General features: G+C 37.5%; 1 protein-coding gene across 2 annotated transcripts in view; it reads left to right on the top strand.

Annotated features, from left to right (window-relative positions):
• PDE7A (phosphodiesterase 7A) overlaps positions 1-20077 on the top strand; it is a 111511-nt gene that overhangs the window by 67170 nt on the left and 24264 nt on the right. For both annotated transcript variants that reach the window (XR_010378471.1, XM_010987163.3), the window contains exons 4-6: positions 12033-12184; positions 13940-14003; positions 19841-19936. Coding sequence is in view for 1 of the 2 variants with exons in the window: in XM_010987163.3 (XP_010985465.3) it covers positions 12033-12184; positions 13940-14003; positions 19841-19936 (312 nt within the window). In the remaining variant the exon portion in view is untranslated. The remainder of the gene's footprint in view (positions 1-12032; positions 12185-13939; positions 14004-19840; positions 19937-20077) is intronic.

Below are 20077 nucleotides of genomic sequence, written 5' to 3'. Positions count from 1 at the left end.
GTTAACGTGTATGTGAATACATTCACGTTGCTCTTATTTATAGTAGAAATATATATTAAGTTGGGGTGTTATTCACTAAGGTATTTAAGGACGAAAGACTGGAATGCTTATAACCTACCCTTGAATATTCAGAAAAAGAATCATGTACACACCACACACACATACACACACACACAGTGCAAATGGTAAAGCAGGTGAAAAAAATGAAATGTCAACAATGGCAAGTCTGAGCAAAGGGCACTTGATAAAGGCTATTCCTTGTACTGTTAAGTTTTGCACCTTTTTGTATTTTATATTTGTATTTTGAAATGATCTCCCAACAAAAACTTTTTAAAGTATGTTTATTAAATTATGCATGTATTAAAAATCGTGAATTTATAGTCAAAGTACATATTTGTTAATTAACCGGTATTATACCAGGTCTGTGATTATTTATAAAGAACTGAAAGAGTTCAAACTTTGGGACGACGTTTTTAAACTAACCTGTATTCACGGTTACAGAGGGTGGAGGGGTTTGGATGATCATGAGTCCTCTTTGCCGAGAAGTCTTTCCCAAAGGCCTGTAATAAATCTGAAGTCAGGGTTAGTCTGGTAACTTGTCGCAGTGTTCTGCTTTAATCAATAAATTCTACTGTTATAATTTTCAAGTTAAACCTTTCCCCAAATAATGGATGTATCATACAAAAGCTTTCATTCTTAACTAGATTTCTGTTTTTGTTAGTTGGTTGGTTTGTTTTCTGGTCTCTGATGCTGTAAGTGGACTGTTCATACTAACTTCTTTGTGAGTTTATCAGGTGTTATTACCTTGGGTCTATGGGATGAAAAGTCAAAAAATTTTCCCAGGTATCATCTCTCACGAAAGAGATTTTCTGAAGCATTCTTTTGTTTGTGTCATTGTTTGTGTTCTTATTACCTATCTTTTATATTATAGCACAAAAGATTATATCATACATATTTACATAGTTTCATTTTGAGAAAGGGATTTTTCATGTAAGGAAGTCCTTGTTGACATTATTTTAGGATGACCAGAAACATTCCTTGGAGTATTGTTTCAAAGGAATATTTTTTTCTCTGGGAAGGGTTCCATTTTGCAATTCAGATAGAACATACATATCACAATTGTATGAGTGGGTTGTTTATTAAGAAATTTGGAAGATCTTAGCTCGTTGAAGATACTGCTAAAATTCTCAGATGCTCCCATTAGTCAGAAATTTTTATTCAGCCTGAAAGCAGTTTTGAGATTGCCTATTGAATAGAAAGCAGTTTCTGGCTTGCAGTTTTTAAAGTGTCATAAGTACTCCATAGGTATTCACAGTATGCTGATCACTAATTAGATAACAAGAAGCTAAGATTGATGCTTCTTATCTAGCCTCTTTGTCTCTTGCCTGTCCCCCAGAGCTGTACGTGAAATCCTGTTGAGGGCTATAGGATTACTAGCAGATGAAGTAGCTAGCTCGTCTAAGTGTGCAATCATTTTATAACCTTTTTTTAAAAAGGGTTGGTCCACTTTTCTATAGGCAGGTGATTAGTTTCTGACAAATACTTAAACTGAAAATGTTAGCATTAACACTTCTTTGAGACCCACTGAAAAACTTCATCTTTCATCCCATTTTTAAAAGATCCTTACCCCTCAGACCTGCCCTATCTAGGAATTACTCCCACTAAGGTACAGATTTCTGGTCCTCTAGCACTTAATAAACTGATTTTTGATATTGTTCATTCAACTAATTTTAACCTGGATAGTCTCCCAACCTTATGTTGTGAAAATTCTAAGTTTGAGGCATCTGATAACGTATGAGCAGTAAATACACAAACAAACTGAGAGGCAAAGCTATTGGGGGAAGAGAAGGCAGCGGAGAGAGAAGTTGATTGGTTAGAGAGACTGGCATAGGTGTTCCACTGACAGCAGAGTGGTTTGAACTGACAGGTGTCACAGAGCTGTGTCTTCTGACACGGCTTCTTAGCTCCTGAGCATCACTCCTTACTGTGGCCGCGTCCCTCACCAAGATTTCTCAGATTCCTGCCTTCACTCAGCTCTTTATGGAGAGAGGACCAGAAGCCTCCGTCACGTCAGTTTCCTCCTTCTGTGTATGTTGGCTTTAGTAACCAGCTTTCCGTAGCCTGGATTAAGGGCCCCAGATGTTCCTACAAATATTTTTCTGTGTCCAACTGACCATATACCTGCTCTCTTGAAATATGATATTTTAACTCTGAAATTAATTGGCCTTGATAAAATGAATTCCATATTAACTTTTTGTCAAAATTCATCTCGTTTGCTCTAAATTTATGTTCGTAAATTTAATAAATTATTCTTTTAGTTACACATTCTTTTTAGGTTATATGATAACAAATTATATCTTTAAACATAAAAGAATTATTATAATTCTACTCCACATGTGCACTTAGAAAGCCTGATGTGTTCCTTTGAAAGATTTTGGCATGATTATTAAATAGTAATGGAAGTTGCCAGCTTGACAGTTCCTTCTTTTCATGGAACTCACCAAAGCTCACTGACGTCATCCAGACTGGAAGCCATGGTCTCTCTGCCAGCGTCGGACAAGTTGTAATACAAGGAGAATGTTTTTCGTGTCCATACAAATGGCAGTTTTCCGTTTTCTTTTACTCCTGACACGTGGTAATGTTCCGTTCTGTGTGAATGTGTTTTGCCCATTATCCTGAGCTTTCTGTTCATTTTAGCACTTTATTCCACCCCATACTAGGGCAGCAAGGGGACCGTTCAGGATATTTACATTGTAGCCTAAAAACTCTTAACCTTAGCCTTTTAGCCTTTCTCATCTTTTTGTTTCTGGTTTCTGGCAGCCTCTAACCCATTATAGAGATTGAATATATTCTTGTTGCATCAAATTGACCAAAAACGTGTATCTTCTACCAGTTAGACTTCATAGCGTCCTATTTGTATTTCTCTAAGTATGATCTGTATTAGCTGTAAACCAGATTCAGGCTGGTTGCTCCCCTTCTGTTCAATCAAATGTCTCATGTTGTCTTTATTCTAATAACCCACTTTGAAAGCAAACAAAACTCTCTAAATTTTGCTGTAGAGCCTCATATGCATTTAATTTGGGGTTTCCTGTCTTCCTAACAGGGCTATGTTAGACTTGGATACTTGTTTCATATTTAGTTATATGATCAGAAGGGACATCTGTTTCTGTGTTTATTTGGAGCTTAAAAGCTTATATCATACTGATTTTATTGTCTTAGGTTAGCTTAGTCTTTAATATGTAGTAACTCCCACACAAGGGCAGAGCCTGTTAAATTCAAAGTTTTTGCTGCCTCTTCCTTTTAAGAATAGATGTTGTTGGGGGAGGATATAGCTGAAGTGGTAGAGCGCATGCTTGGCGTTCATGGGGTCCTGGGTTTAGTCCCTAGTACTTCCTCTAAAAATCAATCAATCAATCAATCAATCAACCAATCAAATTATCTCCCAACAATCACGCAAAAGAATAGAAGTTGTTGCTTGCTGTTTCCCTCAGCCATGACTTTCTCTTTGTTATATTGTTTTTCTTACTATCTTTCATACTGTACTGCCTGGTCATTGCTTTCCTATTTACAAGCATGTGTGTATATATATATATATATTTTAGCCATTATTTGTTTGCTCTAATAAGGTGGCTGTCCATCATTTGTAATTCAGTCTCTCATTCAGATGTGAGCATGCCAGCCTCTACTTACAGCTTTGGTATTGTAGACTGAGGTCGTATTTGTCTGGGGTTTCTATTAAATTCTGGTTTGTTCCCATTCATTCATCTTGAAGTCATATCTGATTGTTTCAAAAACATTTCTGTAATAGTTCATGGAAGTGTCACAGGAAATAGTCTCGTGTCTTTTTCATCATGAATGTTCCTGCCTCCTTCTTAGAACAGCCCTCTTACCGAGCAGTGCTTGTAGAGATGAGAACTGCTGCATTGAATCAAATTAGGAACCAGAGCATTCTGCTCACCTATGTGTATTTTTTAAAAAAAGTCTATCTTGTTTTCTAGATAATTAGGAAATGCCTGCATTTGAGAAACCACTGATTTTTTGTTTCTTCGTCTCACATTGAAAGTATAGAATATTCTATCTCTTGGATATCTTCTCTAACTTCATAGCATAAATTAGGGATCCAATATGGATTGGACATTAACCTTCATACAACTTAATGGTAGTTTAATTCTACTTGTCCTTTGGGGAAATCGGAGATTTAACTTTAAGCTTTATTTTGCATGTTATCCATTAAAGCCTTGCGTACTTTCTTTTCCTTCCTTTTCTCTAAGCTCACTAGTTAGGGAATTAAGAATGCACTGAATAAGGACCTATGTTCAAGTCCCAAGTTTAAGCATCAGAAGGACCCACCATATCCCATCTCTGAAGGGTGGACATGCTTACATAACAGTAATAAGAGTAATCTTTTAAAAAGGGGTTTTATCGACTATTTTATCAAATCCTGTCAAAGTGAATGCTGAATTCTGCAAACTAAGGTTTTAAGAATTGCTTAAGGGAAAGAATATTAGTTATACAGTTTATTGTCATGTTAACATTGATCTAATTTTAGATTATGAGTAGTATTTATTTCTTTGGTTTGTAATAAAGCTTGGAATGTCTATATATTTGTTTTAAAGTAATGACATTGTATGCATATTTTGAAATCTTTAAATATGTGCATTTATTTCTATAGTATGTAAAAGTATACAGTGGTCTTCAGGATAAAATTATGCTGTCATGAAGGATAAAGTTAGCTTTGTTAAAATAAATATTATGATGTCACATGTTTAAAAATATTTAAACATGAAACTAATGTTATATATCAATTATACATCACTTAAGAAAAAACTGCCAACTATAACAACTATAGCCATTAACGTTAGTGTTGAGTCTTTGCCCCAAAAGGCATATTGCTGTATTATCTCATTTAATTTTTACAGCAGTTCTGTAAGGCCTAATTTACAGTGAATAACTTTCCTAATGTCACAAACTAGTAAAAGTGGCAGAGCTGGAATTCAGAGTCAGGTGTGTAACCCGGAAGCTCACGTCTTTATTCGCCCTGCTTTGCTGCCTCTCTGGATCAGCACAAGCTGCTTTACTAAAGACCAGTGCTCTGAACACCGTGCTGTTTCTTCCCCATTTATCCATGCATGCGAAATGTAAAAATTCTCCCTGGAAAACTTGAATCTCGATGTAGCTAAATGTAGTTATTCAGTATTAACAGTAGGCTTTTCAGATATGGCTCTTATTCTTTGTAAGGAAAATTAAAGAAAGCAGAGATTAGAACATAGAATGTCTTTATATTTTTTATTCAATTATCATTCAATATGACCTTACCCTCGACTAGAGTTAAAACCTTATAGCACTGAATTAAAAAAATTTTTTTAAACAATTTCCCGGGGTAGTTCATGATACTAAGCATCTAAATGATTGTTAGGGTTTTAAGTTATCAAATATAGTGACTTCAGAACTCCCTCTTGTGGAACATTAAAGCAAGTAGTGGTTAAGTCTCAAGATCTAAAGGCTTTTCTGTTAAAAATCTCTTTTATCCAGTAATTAAATATAAGTGGTATTTCTGCCATACCATTCGGATGACAGAGAAGAGGGTTTGTGGGAGAGTTGGAAGGAATACTGCTCAAGATGTGTTGATTCTCCCGCCCTTGTGTTTCCTTAACCTATTACCTACATTTATTTTTTCCTGTCCACTTTCTAGTTTGAAAGATAAAAGCAAGATAAAAACATGGCTTCTCAGCTTGCTGCTATCCTGCATTTCACATTGGCTCAGAGAAGCCAAGAGTAGAAGACTGGGAGTAATTCCCACGATCATTAATGAACAACACTCATTTGGTTTTGGTGGAGGTTGGTTAGTTTGTTCATGGTCACACAGTGAAGTAATGTGATATTTTAGAGGAGAACCAGCAGAGCTAACAGTTCTTTAACAGTAACTTGATTAATTCACTGAGCCCTGTTGGCTTTCTAAGCTGGATTGGAATGTAGGTAACCATGTAAACTAGAACAAGCCTGAGACTTGAAATAAACAGTCCTAGCCTGGTGGAAGCTGGACTTTAATGAAGACAGTTTTAATCTGCTGTCTGTTATGTTGTGAAATAAATAACAGTGTGTCTCATGTCACAAAATGAGTTCATGAAAATATTGGTAATCGGGTCAGATTTTATGTAATATGGTCAGGAGGTGAGCTTTTTAGTAACTGAATGAAAGTACTAGTTAAGTTCTCATAATCACTCATTCTTGTTCCTGGTTCCCCATGTATCCTCTTTTATATATTCCTAAATGATGCTTCTTTACTCAGCCTGAGACCTTGTCAGTAGTGGCCTCTGCTTGCTTGTTTCAATATAGGAATTTTACTTTTGATCATTATAGGGAATCAGTGTGTGTGTGTGTGTGTGTGTGTGTGTGTGTAGAGAAAGGACTGGGGTGAGGTGAAGCAAACCTGAAGAAACTAAAATTTTCCTTCTTAAAATGATCTCATGCTTCATCCTTGATTTATTGTTACTGATTCCCTTCTCTTAGATCATATTTTGGAAGCCACTCTAGGGCAGTTCTGGAAACCTCTCTCATTTCCTTTTAAAAAACCTATTCTCCAGTTTGCTTGTGTCTTAGAAGCCACTGAAATGTACTCCTGGGTGCTTGTCTGACTTCTGAGGGTTTGTTCTAAGGGAAGCAGGACGTGTGAAAAGATTTAGTTACAAGAGTGTCTATTACAGAATTGTTGGTAAGAAAAATGAAAATTAGGAACAGCGTAACGGCAAAAGAATTCAGTCAATTATGGTAGTCTTATACTTTAGAACAATACGTGGCTGGTAAAAAGGATGGCACATGTAAGTGTATTCATTGACCTGAAAAGATGTTCATGAATTTTTAGGTTAAAAAGTACTGTGAACTGTCTGAGATGAAAGAAAAACTGTCTGTATACAGAAAGTAATTCGTAGAAAAGTCCCGAGGGTGCCAGGCTGTTGACAGCTGCTGTTTCTGGACTGCCAAGCCCTTCCATGCAACTAGTTCGCGTTCTCAAACCCGAGTTGAGCAGAAGAGAAGGCTTAGAGCAGCTCCTCCCAGAAAGGACCAGGAAAAGTACACTTTTTTAAAGGGAAGGAATGATATGGCTCAAAATAACAGGGTGGGGAGCTCTGGGGTTGGTCTCTCCACCACTAAAGTTGCGGGGACGGGAGGCCAGAATCAACTGTTTCAGGCTCTAGGCCCTGATTGGACACAACAAACAGTCACTCCTCAGCCCCTCGGCCTGTGGGGATAGTGGCCCAAGTTCCTGTATTGGCTTGCTGAAGCCAGGGTGGGCAGGCAGTGGGCACCTTGTCCTCCAGAAAGTTGGAGTTGCTTCTTTAAGCCAATCTGGCAGATCCCCGAGGGATGGACACAGGTGTTTGCCTTGGTTTCAGCCCCTGAGCTGCAGAGGCTTTGTGCAGCAGCATCTGCCAGCAGATTTAAAGAATCAGTGCTTTCCCTCTCCACCCCTCTCTTTGGAGCCAGACATTTGAGGAAATCTGTGTTGGGTCACTGACTGACTGCAGAGATATTGTAACAGGAACTTCAGTGATCACACACAGCAAGGAATAAACAGTCAAATAGGTAGGCAGAGGCAAAAATAGTTTGGAAAGGTCACAAAACAGATGATTTCAGCCCAGAGCAAGCAAAACTAACAGTTCTGGAAGAGTGAGAGATTAGATTTCCAGTTACCCCAGTATAATACTCACAATGCCCAGTTCTCAACAAAAAACTATAAAACATACAAAGAAACTGGAAAGTATGACCCATACATAGGAAAAAAAGAACTTCACAAAAACCATCCCGAAGAAACCCATACGTTGGAATTGCTAACCAAAGATGTTAAATCAACTGTCTTAAATGCTCAATGAGCTAAAGCAAACCATGGGCAGAGAACTAAAGGAAGTCAGGAAAACATTGAATGAACAAAATCAGAATCTCAATAGACAGAATTTTAAAAAGGAACCTGACAAATTCTGGAGCTGATAACTGGGATTAGAGTGAAAGTATAATAACTGAAATAAAAAATTCACTAGAGGGATTCAGCAGCGGATTTGAGCAGGCAGAAGAAAGGATCAACACACTTGAGGATAAGAACATTGAAATTATCCAGACTGAGAAGCAGAAAGGAAAAAAAAAATGAAGAAAAAGAGACAGAGCCCAAGAAACCATGTGTATCAACCTATGACTCATTGGAGCTCCAGCAGGAGAAAGAAGAGGGAAAGGGGTAGAAAAAATAATTGTAATGGTAGAAAACTTCCCAGATCTGATGAAAACATGAATATGCACATCTAAGATGCTCAGTGAACTCCAAGGAGGGTGAACTCCAAGCAGGATAAACTCAGAGACCCACACTGAGATACATTATAGTCCAATTGTTGAACCCCAGAGACAAAGATAACTGGGGAACCCATGGTAAAAGGATCTGAATATTGAATATATTTAATTCTAGAGCTGAACCTAAAATGAAAATAGGGATCAGAGTGAAAGGGGGAAAAAGCACTCTGACACATAACAAACATTGGAAAAGGAAAATAAGATGAGATATAGACTGATTTCCTCTTGTGCAATAACAAAACCTTAAAGGGTGATATCTCAAGCTGATAAAACAAAGTGGTAGAAATATAAACTTATTTAATAAAACAAGGGTCTGTTTGCAAATTGTGAAATTGTAGCAGTGCCCTTTAGTAGAGGATTGGTTAAATAGATTATGGTTCATCCATATGATGGAATACTTTACAGCCTCAGAATGAGGAAGGTCTCTAGGTACTGATAGGAAAAGAGCCCCAAGATAAGTTAAAAAACAAAGTGCAGAACAGGCTGTATGACATGCTACCATTTATGTAAAATAAGTTAGAAAAATAATATATAATGATGTCTCCATATATTTGATCTTAAACTCAGGCAGGATAGCCACAAAACTTTTGAGAAAAAGATGATCATTTTAGGGAAAGGTCTGGCAGTTGGTTGGATGGGGGACTAGGTAGGGGTTAGGTTTTTCACTGTGTTCTCTTCTCCCTCCCTCCCCCCTTCCCTTCTTGTTTTCATTTTTGAAACGTGAGTACAGTACATATTAAAAGTAAGATTAATGAAAAAAATCATATACCTTCCCTTCCTTCCCCACCTTTCTGGTCCTATATTAAATCTTAGGCAAAGCTTTCAGCTAGTTTTAATTACCATCTCTGCAAAGTCTCATGGGATTTTCAGTTATTTCTAGAATGTAATCTTAAGTACAGGCTCCGCAGGCCCCCTGGGTGAAGAGAACTCTCTTCACTGGATGATTTGTCATTTTATCTGAACAGGTTCTCTGTCCTTCCTTAGGTGTGTGAAATAGTCAGTGATTATTACGGCTGGTTCTGCCATTAAGGGAAGGTCGTCTGTTACCCTGTTGTGTAGGTCATTTGTGGGGTTTGTCTTGCTGGAAGGCATCTCCTATGATGAGTGAGCGTTTCCCCTTGAGTTAATGTCCGATATTCACACTCATCTTAGTATGGGCAAAACAGAGCTCTTGGTAATGAGTCCCAACTTCAGGGCTCTGTGAAACAGGAAAAAGACATGAATTATGGCTAGTATTTTTCAGTTAAGGAAAATGAGACATTGAGAAAGTGTGACTTGTGAGAAGTCACCCAGAAAATAGGAATAAGGCAGGGGCAGGTACAGCCATGACATGGTGGGTAGAACCTTGACTCCCAGACAGTGCTAGCATTCTTAACCAGTGACAGTGTGAATCTTGCCATGTTGATACAGGGACTTAGCATAGTGGATTGAGCTGCCTTAAATGAGGCTCATTCATTTTTTGGACCTTATGCAATTATCCTCCCAAGGAGATTCTCAAATTTACTCCAGGGTGGATTCATTTGGACATATAATTTGGGAGCAGTAATCCTACTATATGTGTACACACACACGATGTAAAGTAATTGCCAGTGATAAAATTGTTACCTTTTGTGTGTGATTTAAGATAGTAAATTGAAGGGAACACTCATGAAGTCTTGCTTACGACCCTGAACTCTTTTAGGCTACTTTTCCATAGTGAATAGAATATGTGTCTTCTGCAACACTTTTAAGAAGCTTTCTAAATGCCTTGGGTCTAATGTGTTAATCATATTGTATTTCTAGTTTGGTTTCAAAGTTTGTGTTTGTAAAATGGGCATGGTACTTCACAGGATTGTTGTGACGACCAAATAGGATCACAGGTGTGGACATGTTTTTGTGAAACTGAAAAAATGCCTTGTAAATACAGAGACGGCAGTACTAATATTGTATGAATTAGTCTCATCTGCTCCCGGTATATTCCTGTCATTCCACTCTGTTCCTTCCAGGTCCAATCATTTCGAGGAATAAGGCTGGAGGGGTCACATTTAATACTTTTATTTCTATGCATTTGCTTTTTTCCCCTCTTCTTTTTATACATACTTTCATCTAAGTAAGGACAATTTTGAATAATAGCATACACAGAATTTTTATCATAAACAGTCAATACATAATACTGTAGACATATAATAAGAAACATATGAGTAAGACTGTGGACACAGGCTTTGTAAACAGATCTGTGTTTTAAAATCCAGTTGTGACCCCTGTATTGGCTACGTGACCTTATATAATCTCTTATAGAGTCAGTGTTCTCGTGTGTAAAGTGGAGGATAATAATATTCACTTTTTGAGATTGTTGAGGGCTAAGTGAAATACTTTTTTAAAGCACTTGGAGCATTACTTTCACTGAACTTAATCTACCCTAATTTCCTCAGACATGCTAATTCTCATTCAGACATAATTGTTTGATATTAATAGTGTTACCATTTTGGTTCCAGCCCTTTCAATGTAAGTTACATTGATAAAGAGCACGAAGGCTTTTCTTCCAGACTAAGGAGATGGAGTTCATTTTAAAACGATGAGGAGCCAATGAATACTTTTGTTTAGACCAACATGAACAGATTTGGAACTCAGGATAACTACCTAGAAGCACACCTCCAAGCAGTGGCATCAACATCAATTTTATCAGCATCTACATCGCCACCATTTATTTAATACCTATTACATATCTGACTCATGTATATATTATCTCATTTAATTCAGCACCCTTTGAATTAGATACTTTTGCCACTGTTTTATAGATAAGAAAACACTGGGTAATAGGGTTAATAGAGGAAGTGGTGACTGGACACACGAGAGAATGTGTGTGATTACCTGTTATTCTACCGGTGGAATGCTAATGGAAGTTAAGATAGGAGATGATGGTTTGTTTGATCCTTGGTCTTTGTTTTCATGTGTTTTGTATTGGGAACATATCACTGAATTTAGTTAAGAATTTAAAGATAACATTCATTTCCTACAAGATAGCTTTTAACCAAAGTCTGTTATTTCATCTGGTGTCCCCAGAAACTTTGATTAGTTCTAATGTCAGAGGGAAGAACGACTTAGACTTGAAGAGAACATACCAGTATTCAATTAGGAACCACATTTTTTCCTAGAGTTTTTCCATCTTACAGAATTTGTATCAGTATCCTTTAGAACTCTTACAGGATATAAACTACTTTATTCTCCATTCCATCTCCTTTTCCTGTAAATAAAAGTATTTTAAGGAAATATTTGAAGTGATAACTCATTAGGATTTGAGATGTCTTAGTCGTATAATTCTTAAAGCCTCACACGTAACTTGGGACATGGCTTCTCAATACGAAGGGTAGTTTGAAACTAAATTTTATCTTTCTGCTCCATAATGTTTGTATAGTGTATTGAAGCAACAGAGTGAGAGGTAATGTTCTTGGAAGTTTTTTTTTTTTAAAAAAAGCTGATTATTAATCCAATCACACTCTTCATTAGCTTTCTAAATGCTAACACAGTTGGCCATTTATGCCTTCATTCTTAGCTCTTTGATTGAAAATACAAATAAAGTACCTCTTCTCTCCTAGAAATATGTGACAATTGATCAATTTTAAGAAATGCTTGTGTATGAACAGAAGGGGTGTTATTAAGATAGCAAGTCAAAACTGTGCGTATACTGTGCTCACCTTTTACTCCTTTTATTTCAGCTCCATCTGAAATTGAAGTTTCTGTGTCTGCGAGGAATATCAGAAGATTACTAAGTTTCCAGCGGTATCTTAGATCTTCACGCTTTTTTCGTGGTACTACCGTTTCAAATTCTCTAAACATTTTAGATGATGATTATAATGGACAAGCCAAGGTGCGTATAGCTTTTTCAAGAAAACATTAATTTTTAGATAAGTTTAACGCAGCCTTTCCCCCCTTACATGGTACTGATTTTTTGTATGTGAAATTAGTTGAACCCGTTTTTCAGGTTTTCCCTTTAGAGCAGCTGTTCATTTTAGAATTAGGTATTAGAGAGCAAGGAACATTCCTGAAGTAACTAAAACAATGAAAATGTTTTCATTTATTGCAATATTAAATAGCAAATAGATGAGTAGAACATTAAACTATAAGATCGTATGGAATCTTAACACAGGGAAGAAGATTTTGGATTATCTGATCTGGTTTCTGTGTTGGTGAGGGAACTGTGGCCTAAACTGCATGAACCACTGGGTTGAGCTCCCGCAGCTGGTTAGAGGTGAGCCTGGCACAGGAAGTCTCATGACTTTCAGTCAAATGATTTCACAGTCTCTTGCATCAGTGAGATGTTTTGAGGATTTAGATTTTTTTAAATTAAACCCAGTGATTGTGAGCATTATTTTCTTTATACGGTTTAGAAGAAATGTGTTAATGAAGGTGGAGATTAGATGAACTTGTTTTTGACCGAATGAGGATTTTTAATAATCTTAACATTTCTAATATTTATAAAAATATCCTCTGATTTAATAGTTACAGGCCAGATATTGTAAGTTTGTGTAGACCAGGCCAGGATACCACCATATGATTACATTACAGTGAAAAAAATTTGTTTTCCTGTTTGATAAAACAAATCAATGAAAAAGCGTTCATGATTTCTTTAAATTTTAAAAAGTTCACAAGTTCTGCTTTTTAGAATGAGAATATTGGTCTGTGTGATTGGTTGTTAGTACTATCACAGTTTCTACTAGTAATACTTTAGTATTGCTTATGTCTGTTTAGTCATAAATGTATTCAACATGAACTTTTGGATACAAAGTTTTTTTTTTCTTGAAAATAAAATCTATGAAATTTCCAGGTTACAAATATGTGGTGTAAAAATATAATCTGCTTGATTTTTAGGGTTGTTGTGGGATTTATTTGCTTGGCTGAAATATACATCAACCTAGAAATTAATGTAGTAAATGCTATTAAATAACTGCTTTATAGGGATATTTAAAGAACATAAATAAATGCCCATAAATTAGGAGTGTGTTTCAAGAAAACGAGTAACAAATAACTTAAACATAGCATAGTATAGACGTCAGGTGCCTGTGTTCCAGGCTCAGACCGTCTGACTTAAGACCCCAGCTGTTACTTTCCCACTGAACAAGTCAGTTACTTTTTGCTTATTTCCTCATCTGTAAATGAGGATTGAAAACAATGCCTGCTTGATAGTGTTGGTATGAATAGTGAGTAAAGAGTAGAGCACTCTTAACAGTGCTTGGAATATAGTAAGTATTCAGTCCTTCCAACTTATTTTTATTAGTTTTAAAATCTAGTTCCTAGACCATGTAGTGTATGAACTACACGTCTGTGATATTAAATTATATTAGAATTCTTGACCGTTCATGGGAGAATAGGAGTAACTTGAAAAAAACACTAACCTTTCCTATACATTTATTAGTTGGGAAACAAAATAGTAATTGGTTTTTCAAATAGAGTTTATCCCCTTGGGCATATTTCAGAGCCTTTTGGAAAGGTCTTGATTAAAAGAATGATACTTAACACTTCTTAAAGTAAATCAGCTATTTTCATTGATTTCCCTATGGACTATCTACAAAAGACAATGTTACTGAAATTAAATTACAGTAGGAATGTTTGGTTTTCATTTCAGTGTATGCTGGAAAAAGTTGGAAATTGGAATTTTGATATCTTTCTATTTGATAGACTAACAAATGGTAAGTGAAGAATCTGACTTAATGTATTCTCTCGATTGCTGCATTGATGGTACAGCTGCTGGTGGGTTGCTGCTTGCTTTACTTAGGTTATGAGCCCTCTGCTGGCAGAGGGAGCATTTTCTTCCCTCTTTATTGACGGATCCATAAGCCTAAAGAATCGATCTAAAATTTTATTTTTTGATTATTACTCTTAGCAGTAATCACAGGTAATCATTGTCATCACTTGGACATCCCTACTTAATGTGACTATTAATAACCCAGAGTGAACATTACTGTCATTTTTTCTGATTTTTCTTTTTCAGTTTCTTTTGGACTGTAGCCATTTACAGTGACATCCTCCGATTTTGTATTCCAGTGTTGGTAGCCCCAGACATGTGGTAGAGTAACGACCTTTTGAGAGATGTCCTTGCTTCTAGCTCTGGTGCCCAGGCTTTCCGTCTGCAGCCGGAGGAGAGGAGAGGGTGTGGCACAGAGAGAGAGGGCATGGTAGCTCCGCAGGGGCGGTGCCTGTGGTGCTGCTTCTCCCTGTGGGGTGGGGAAGAGCTCTGGGCCTCTTCAGGGGGCTTACCAGAGTCTATGGAAAGTATGAGTACTTTGAAAAAAACAGGTGATTCTGATCTGTTAACCTCCTCCTGAGTTTTGCTTTTTGGGGGAGGGTTCATTTTCCCTTATTTTCTTTGGAAACAGGAACAGAAGTCTCTTTAGGAATCATTTTTCTATTTAGGGTAGAATTTTTGGCATAAGAAAATTGATGGTACCTGTAGTGCAACTAGACTTTGCCCCTTCTGCCTTAGTATCTTTTAAACAAGTGAAGCAGAGTGGAAAGTTCACCGAGAGGAAGTCAGTTCTGACTGTTGAGAATGAAGTAAATAGGTGGTTCACTACTATACTTTGAATTCACCTTTTTAAAATTTTACTTTGGATTAAAGCTCCTTTCAGAAGAAAGCCAAGTGTGGGAAATGGACAAGCAAATACGACTGTATTCATCTTGAGAATCAGTGTGAGTGTAGCTTTTTCGTGTTACTGTGTTATTCCCTCTGAGCTGTGCGGCTGGGCACGGGGAGGGTGCTTTGCCATCACCTACTCTTGTCTGCGTGGGGACCGGAAGTGAACCGGACTGACCCAGGCGCAGGTGGGAAGACAGTGAAGCTGGCCTGATTAGCAGAACCGCCCTGCAGCTTCCCTGCCTTTTTGTTTTTCCCCCTTTCCCTTCCTGTTCCCTCTCCTTTGCCCTCTGGTGACGGTGCCTATCCCTCTCCCTGCCCCCACTTTGGCCTGTCCACGCGGAAGGGCTCTGGTATCATTTACACAGCTGTCCTTCCCTTCAGCCTTCCCCTTTTTGAGAATACAGGCGGCTCAGCTTCTTGAAGGTCTGGGAAACTCGCTTTCCTAATGCAACACAAATATTTCCTTAGTCGCAATCACAAGATAAATACAGATAAGACGAGGCCGACCTTAACACCTTCAAGGTCCAGCCTCATATAAACACTCACAGCTCACAGCCTGTTCTTAGTCTCCTGGAACACTTGTCACTCCCTGAAATAGTTGATTGTTCTTCTCTGATTTTATTTTTAAAAAGAAAGTGTCCTGCTAGTCAGGGGCTTGGTGATGGGAGTGGAGCGGGTGATGGTGTAGGTTGGGCAGGAGTAAGGGCCACTGGTCCACGTTAGTTAACTGAGCACTTTGTCTTCCTTTAACCCTCTCACTCCTCTTTGTGGAGAAGATGGCCAAACGGTTTCTTCCTAGAGTCGTTACGGGTTAATAGAGACCACCCATGGTTAGCTCCCCACCTGTGCATTTGCAGATGGTGATATATATTTTCAGTTAAGTACAGTCACCCAAAGGTAACAGAAATTCTGTACATGAAGAGATATTGTCAGGGAACAAACAGGCAGAGGAAAATTCCTTCAACTTGCATTATTTAATTGGAACTGCTTTCCTTTCAAAGCTGCTTTAGCCTGAAATGAATTCTGGATGGTGTATGTCCGTAGTATCCAAGTATCTAACTTCCCCTTCTTGCTTGTTGATCCAGTGTGCTCTGTGTTTCTTACTCTGGTGATTTCCTAATTGACATTGTGAGGAGCACAGGGAAGAAGGAAAGCTTAGTGATTCTCACTCATGCAAATGGTCCCTAGCTTGTCCACTGCAAGGAGAAAAGAGGTGACTGTCCAGTAAGATATATTTGATAACTTCTTTGGCAGGAATGACTTAGGTAACATGAGAGAGCACGATCTGGCTTGTCTCCCCCAGAAGCTGCCTGGCACTTGAAGATCCTTGTGGCCAGGCTTGTGTTATGGCGGGAGCCGAATCCTGCCAGCCTCCACCTAGAATCACATCCTAAAAACTGTCGAGGGCTGTAACACCTTTGGCAGGGGCTATCCTTTATGATTTATCTTTATGAGGGTAGCTTTTCTGTAAGTGCAATTTTCTTTTCAAAAAAGTGTTTGTGAGGAGATAGGGTATATAGCTCAAATGGTGGAACATGTGCTTAGCATGCACAAGGTTCTGGGTTCAATACCCAGTACCTCCATTAAAAAAAAAACTTAGAGTAAATAAATAGACCTAATGACCCCCCAAAAATTTTTAAAAAAAAAATTTTTCAAAGTGTTTCTGTTATCATATAAAATAAGTTCTGTGCCTGGTTCTTGTTTGAACTGTTTCATTGACTTGTGTTCTTATTCACTAGTATTAAGTTGGTTGGTATCTTATGAACTGAAAATGAGGAAAAATATTGCATGCAGTTTTTCGTTTCTATAGGGTAGTACACTTTGATAGATTGGTTCTTAACCAGATTCCTTTAAGATTCTTGGTGGAGGATGTCACATGTGTTTCTTACTGCTGTTTGCCTGAATTCCAGATAAGAGTGTTTTACCATTGGGTTGCAGCTTTCTTAAAACTTATTCTAACATTTTGAAAGCTCAAACATGCAGCCATGGAACAAATAAAGCAGCTGGAAGAAAAAATAAACTTATTCTAGACCCTAGAAGTTGGCAATTTATTTCATTAGGTTTGGGAAACAATTTGGGGAAAACCATATGATTACCTAATTATACACAATGAATATACATTCTTGTTTTTCAATTGAGGTATAAATGACATATAACATTATATTAGCTTCAGGTATACAATGTAATGATTTGCTGTTTGTATATACTGCAAAGTAATCACCACGGTGGGTCTGATTAACATCTGTCACCATATGTAGTTACAATTTTTCTTTTCATTGTGATGAGAATTTTTAAGATCTACTCTTGTAACAGCATTCATATATGCAGTGCAGTATTATTAGCTGTAGTCACCATGTTGTACATTACATCTCCAGGACTTATTTATTTTATAATTGGAAGTTTGTGCCCTTTGACCCCCTTCACTCGTTTTGTTCACTCCCCCACTCCTCACCTCTGGCAACCACCAGTCTATTCTCTGTATCTATGAACTCGAGATTGTTTTTATTTTTTTCAGATTCCACATGTAACTGAGATCATACGGAGTTTTTCTTTCTGTCTGACTTACTTCACTTAGCACGATTCCCGCAGACTCCATTTATATTATAGCATGTGGCAAGTTTCCTTCCTTCTTGTGGCTGAATAATATTCTATTGAATATACACCACATTTTCTTTATCCATTCATCCACTGATGAGCCCTTAGGCTGATTCCATGTCTTGGCTGTTGTAAATAATGCTTCAGTGAAGATGGGGGTGCAGATATCTCTTTGAGATTGTGATTCCATTTCCTTCAGATATGTGCCCCAAAGTGGAATTGCTGGGTCATATGGTAGTTCTACTTTAAATTTTTTGAGGAACCATCATACTGTTTTCCATAGTGGCTGCACCAATTTGCATTCCCACCAACATGCACCAAGAGTTCCCTTTTCTCCACATCCTCATCAGCACTTGTTATTTCTTGTGTTTTTGATAGTAGCCATTCTGACAGGTGTGAGGTGACATCTCATTGTGGTTTTAATTTGCATTTCTCTGGTGATTAGTGATGTTGAGCACCTTTTCATGTGCCTGTTGGCCATCTGTATGTCTTTGGAAAAATATCTATTCAGATCCTCTGCCCATTTTTTTAAACCAGAGTGGTTTTTGAATATACGTTCTATAATATCTATGTATATACCCCAAGAAAAATTGGTTGTTATAGAGTGGTGATGACAGAAGCAGAGCTCACTTCTTCACAAATGGTTCCAGACCGCATGGGCTCATGTTTGTACTAGTAGAGTGTTATAAGGATTTGAATGCATTTTAACGTTTAATTTCTTAAAAGATTTGAAATCGTGTTTTCTTTCTGTTTGAAAATGTTACGTCAGGTGGTTTTTAAGAAGACTCTTGGCTGCCACATCCTTTTTCAGTGTTACTCAGGCAAATATTGTTCTAGTTAATTAACTTTTCCTCAGCCATGGGCTTCTGTTGACAGTGGTTTAGGCAGTTTGGGATAATTAGGTTAGCCCAATAGTCCTTTATAATTCTTCATAAATATTATTAGTATAATTTTTCATTGTGAAACTAGTTAGGCCTTTTATACATGTTTGTTAGAATAATAAATTTCTTTTGAGAACACTAGAATCATGTTCATGTTACTGTTATTGTCTGAACACTGGCAGTAATTTATGAGCTCACACACCTTTAAAACATATAGTCTGTTTAACTGTTAAAATAATGTGTGTCCTATAGGGGAAATCTATAAAACTTAGAAAAATATAATAGAAAGTATAAAAAATGGAGAAGTACCTTGGAAGGGAAAACTGAACATTATAAAAATAGTCGTTTTTCCAAATTTAATTTCTATACTTGGTGTGACTCCAGTTGCAAAGGAGTGGAAGTTGAGGGTGAAGATAATCTTCACTGCACTTTTTGGGGCATAGAGGGTGGTAACTGGGGGGGCAGTAGAGGGGGGGAGGGATGCGTGTTTTGATTCAGTGGGAACAGGGTTGGGGGGTTGGTAGATGTATCCGACGGACTGAGGAAGGTCCCTGAGAAGCTGTGGAAGGACTGGCTTTTGAAAGAAATGGAAACTTACAGGCTTGTATTTTTCCCATGAAGTATGAGGCTATCAAGGATGAGAGGGGGAATGCAGAGTGAGTGTGTTCCAGGTCTGAAAAAAGTAGAGAAGCCTTGAAAATGGGCATTTAAAAAAGTGAAAGAACTATTTCATTAGAAAAATGTGGTAAGATGGCTAGATAGCTGACTATGAATTTATAGTGCTAGAATTCTGCCTTGTTTTGTGATCCTGGGGGGGTGGGGGGGAGCACAACACCCCAAACACGACCACACCTTCAGCAACTCTCCGATTTTCTGCTGCAAGTCTGGGAGAGGCAAGTGGCTGAGCTCAGAGTTTTGATCTTGAGGTCACTGATCCCTTCTCCTGGCCCTGTATATTTAGGAATAAACACAACCTCCACTTCACAGGTTTGCAGCCAGGCAGTTTGCTCGGGGACCCCCTCACTCAGTTAGAGCAGTGAGGTAGAGGGATGTTCACAAGGAGGTGAAGTGTAGCCAGGTGTTAGGTGCTTTGGGAAATTGAATTAAACTTACTCATTGTGGGACAATTTTCAAAGTTTTCTATCGATTCTAATTATTTTGGTGTCTTTTTAAAAAACTATTCAAAAATGTTTATCTTCTGGTGGTTTGGTTTTGGAAAAATAGAGTCATTTTTATTAGAATGGAAAAAAGATGTGATACTTAAAATTCATAGCTGGTAAAAATAAGGTGTAAATTTTAGATAGACAAAAAGTGGGAATTAGTACTCTGTTTTATATTCAAACCCATATTTAGAAGCACAGTACAATTATGTTAGCTTGTATTCCTACTAATGTCTCCTCTTCTTTCTTTTCAGGAAATAGCCTAGTAAGTTTAACCTTCCATTTATTCAATCTTCATGGATTAATTGAGTACTTCCATTTAGATATGATGAAACTTCGTAGATTTTTAGGTAAGTGATTCTAACTCACTTAACAGTGATAAGATTCATGCAAGAACTTGTTTAACTTTTCTTTAGTTTTATATCAATTAGCTATTGCTCTAAAACTAACCAGCCCAGAGTTAGCAACTTAAAGCAACGCACATTTATTTA

Source organism: Camelus dromedarius, chromosome 30 (genome assembly GCF_036321535.1).
Source record: "Camelus dromedarius isolate mCamDro1 chromosome 30, mCamDro1.pat, whole genome shotgun sequence".
NCBI lineage: Eukaryota > Metazoa > Chordata > Mammalia > Artiodactyla > Camelidae > Camelus > Camelus dromedarius.
The sequence above is the reverse complement of the archived record's forward strand: the minus strand, read 5'-3'. Positions and strand labels throughout refer to the sequence as shown.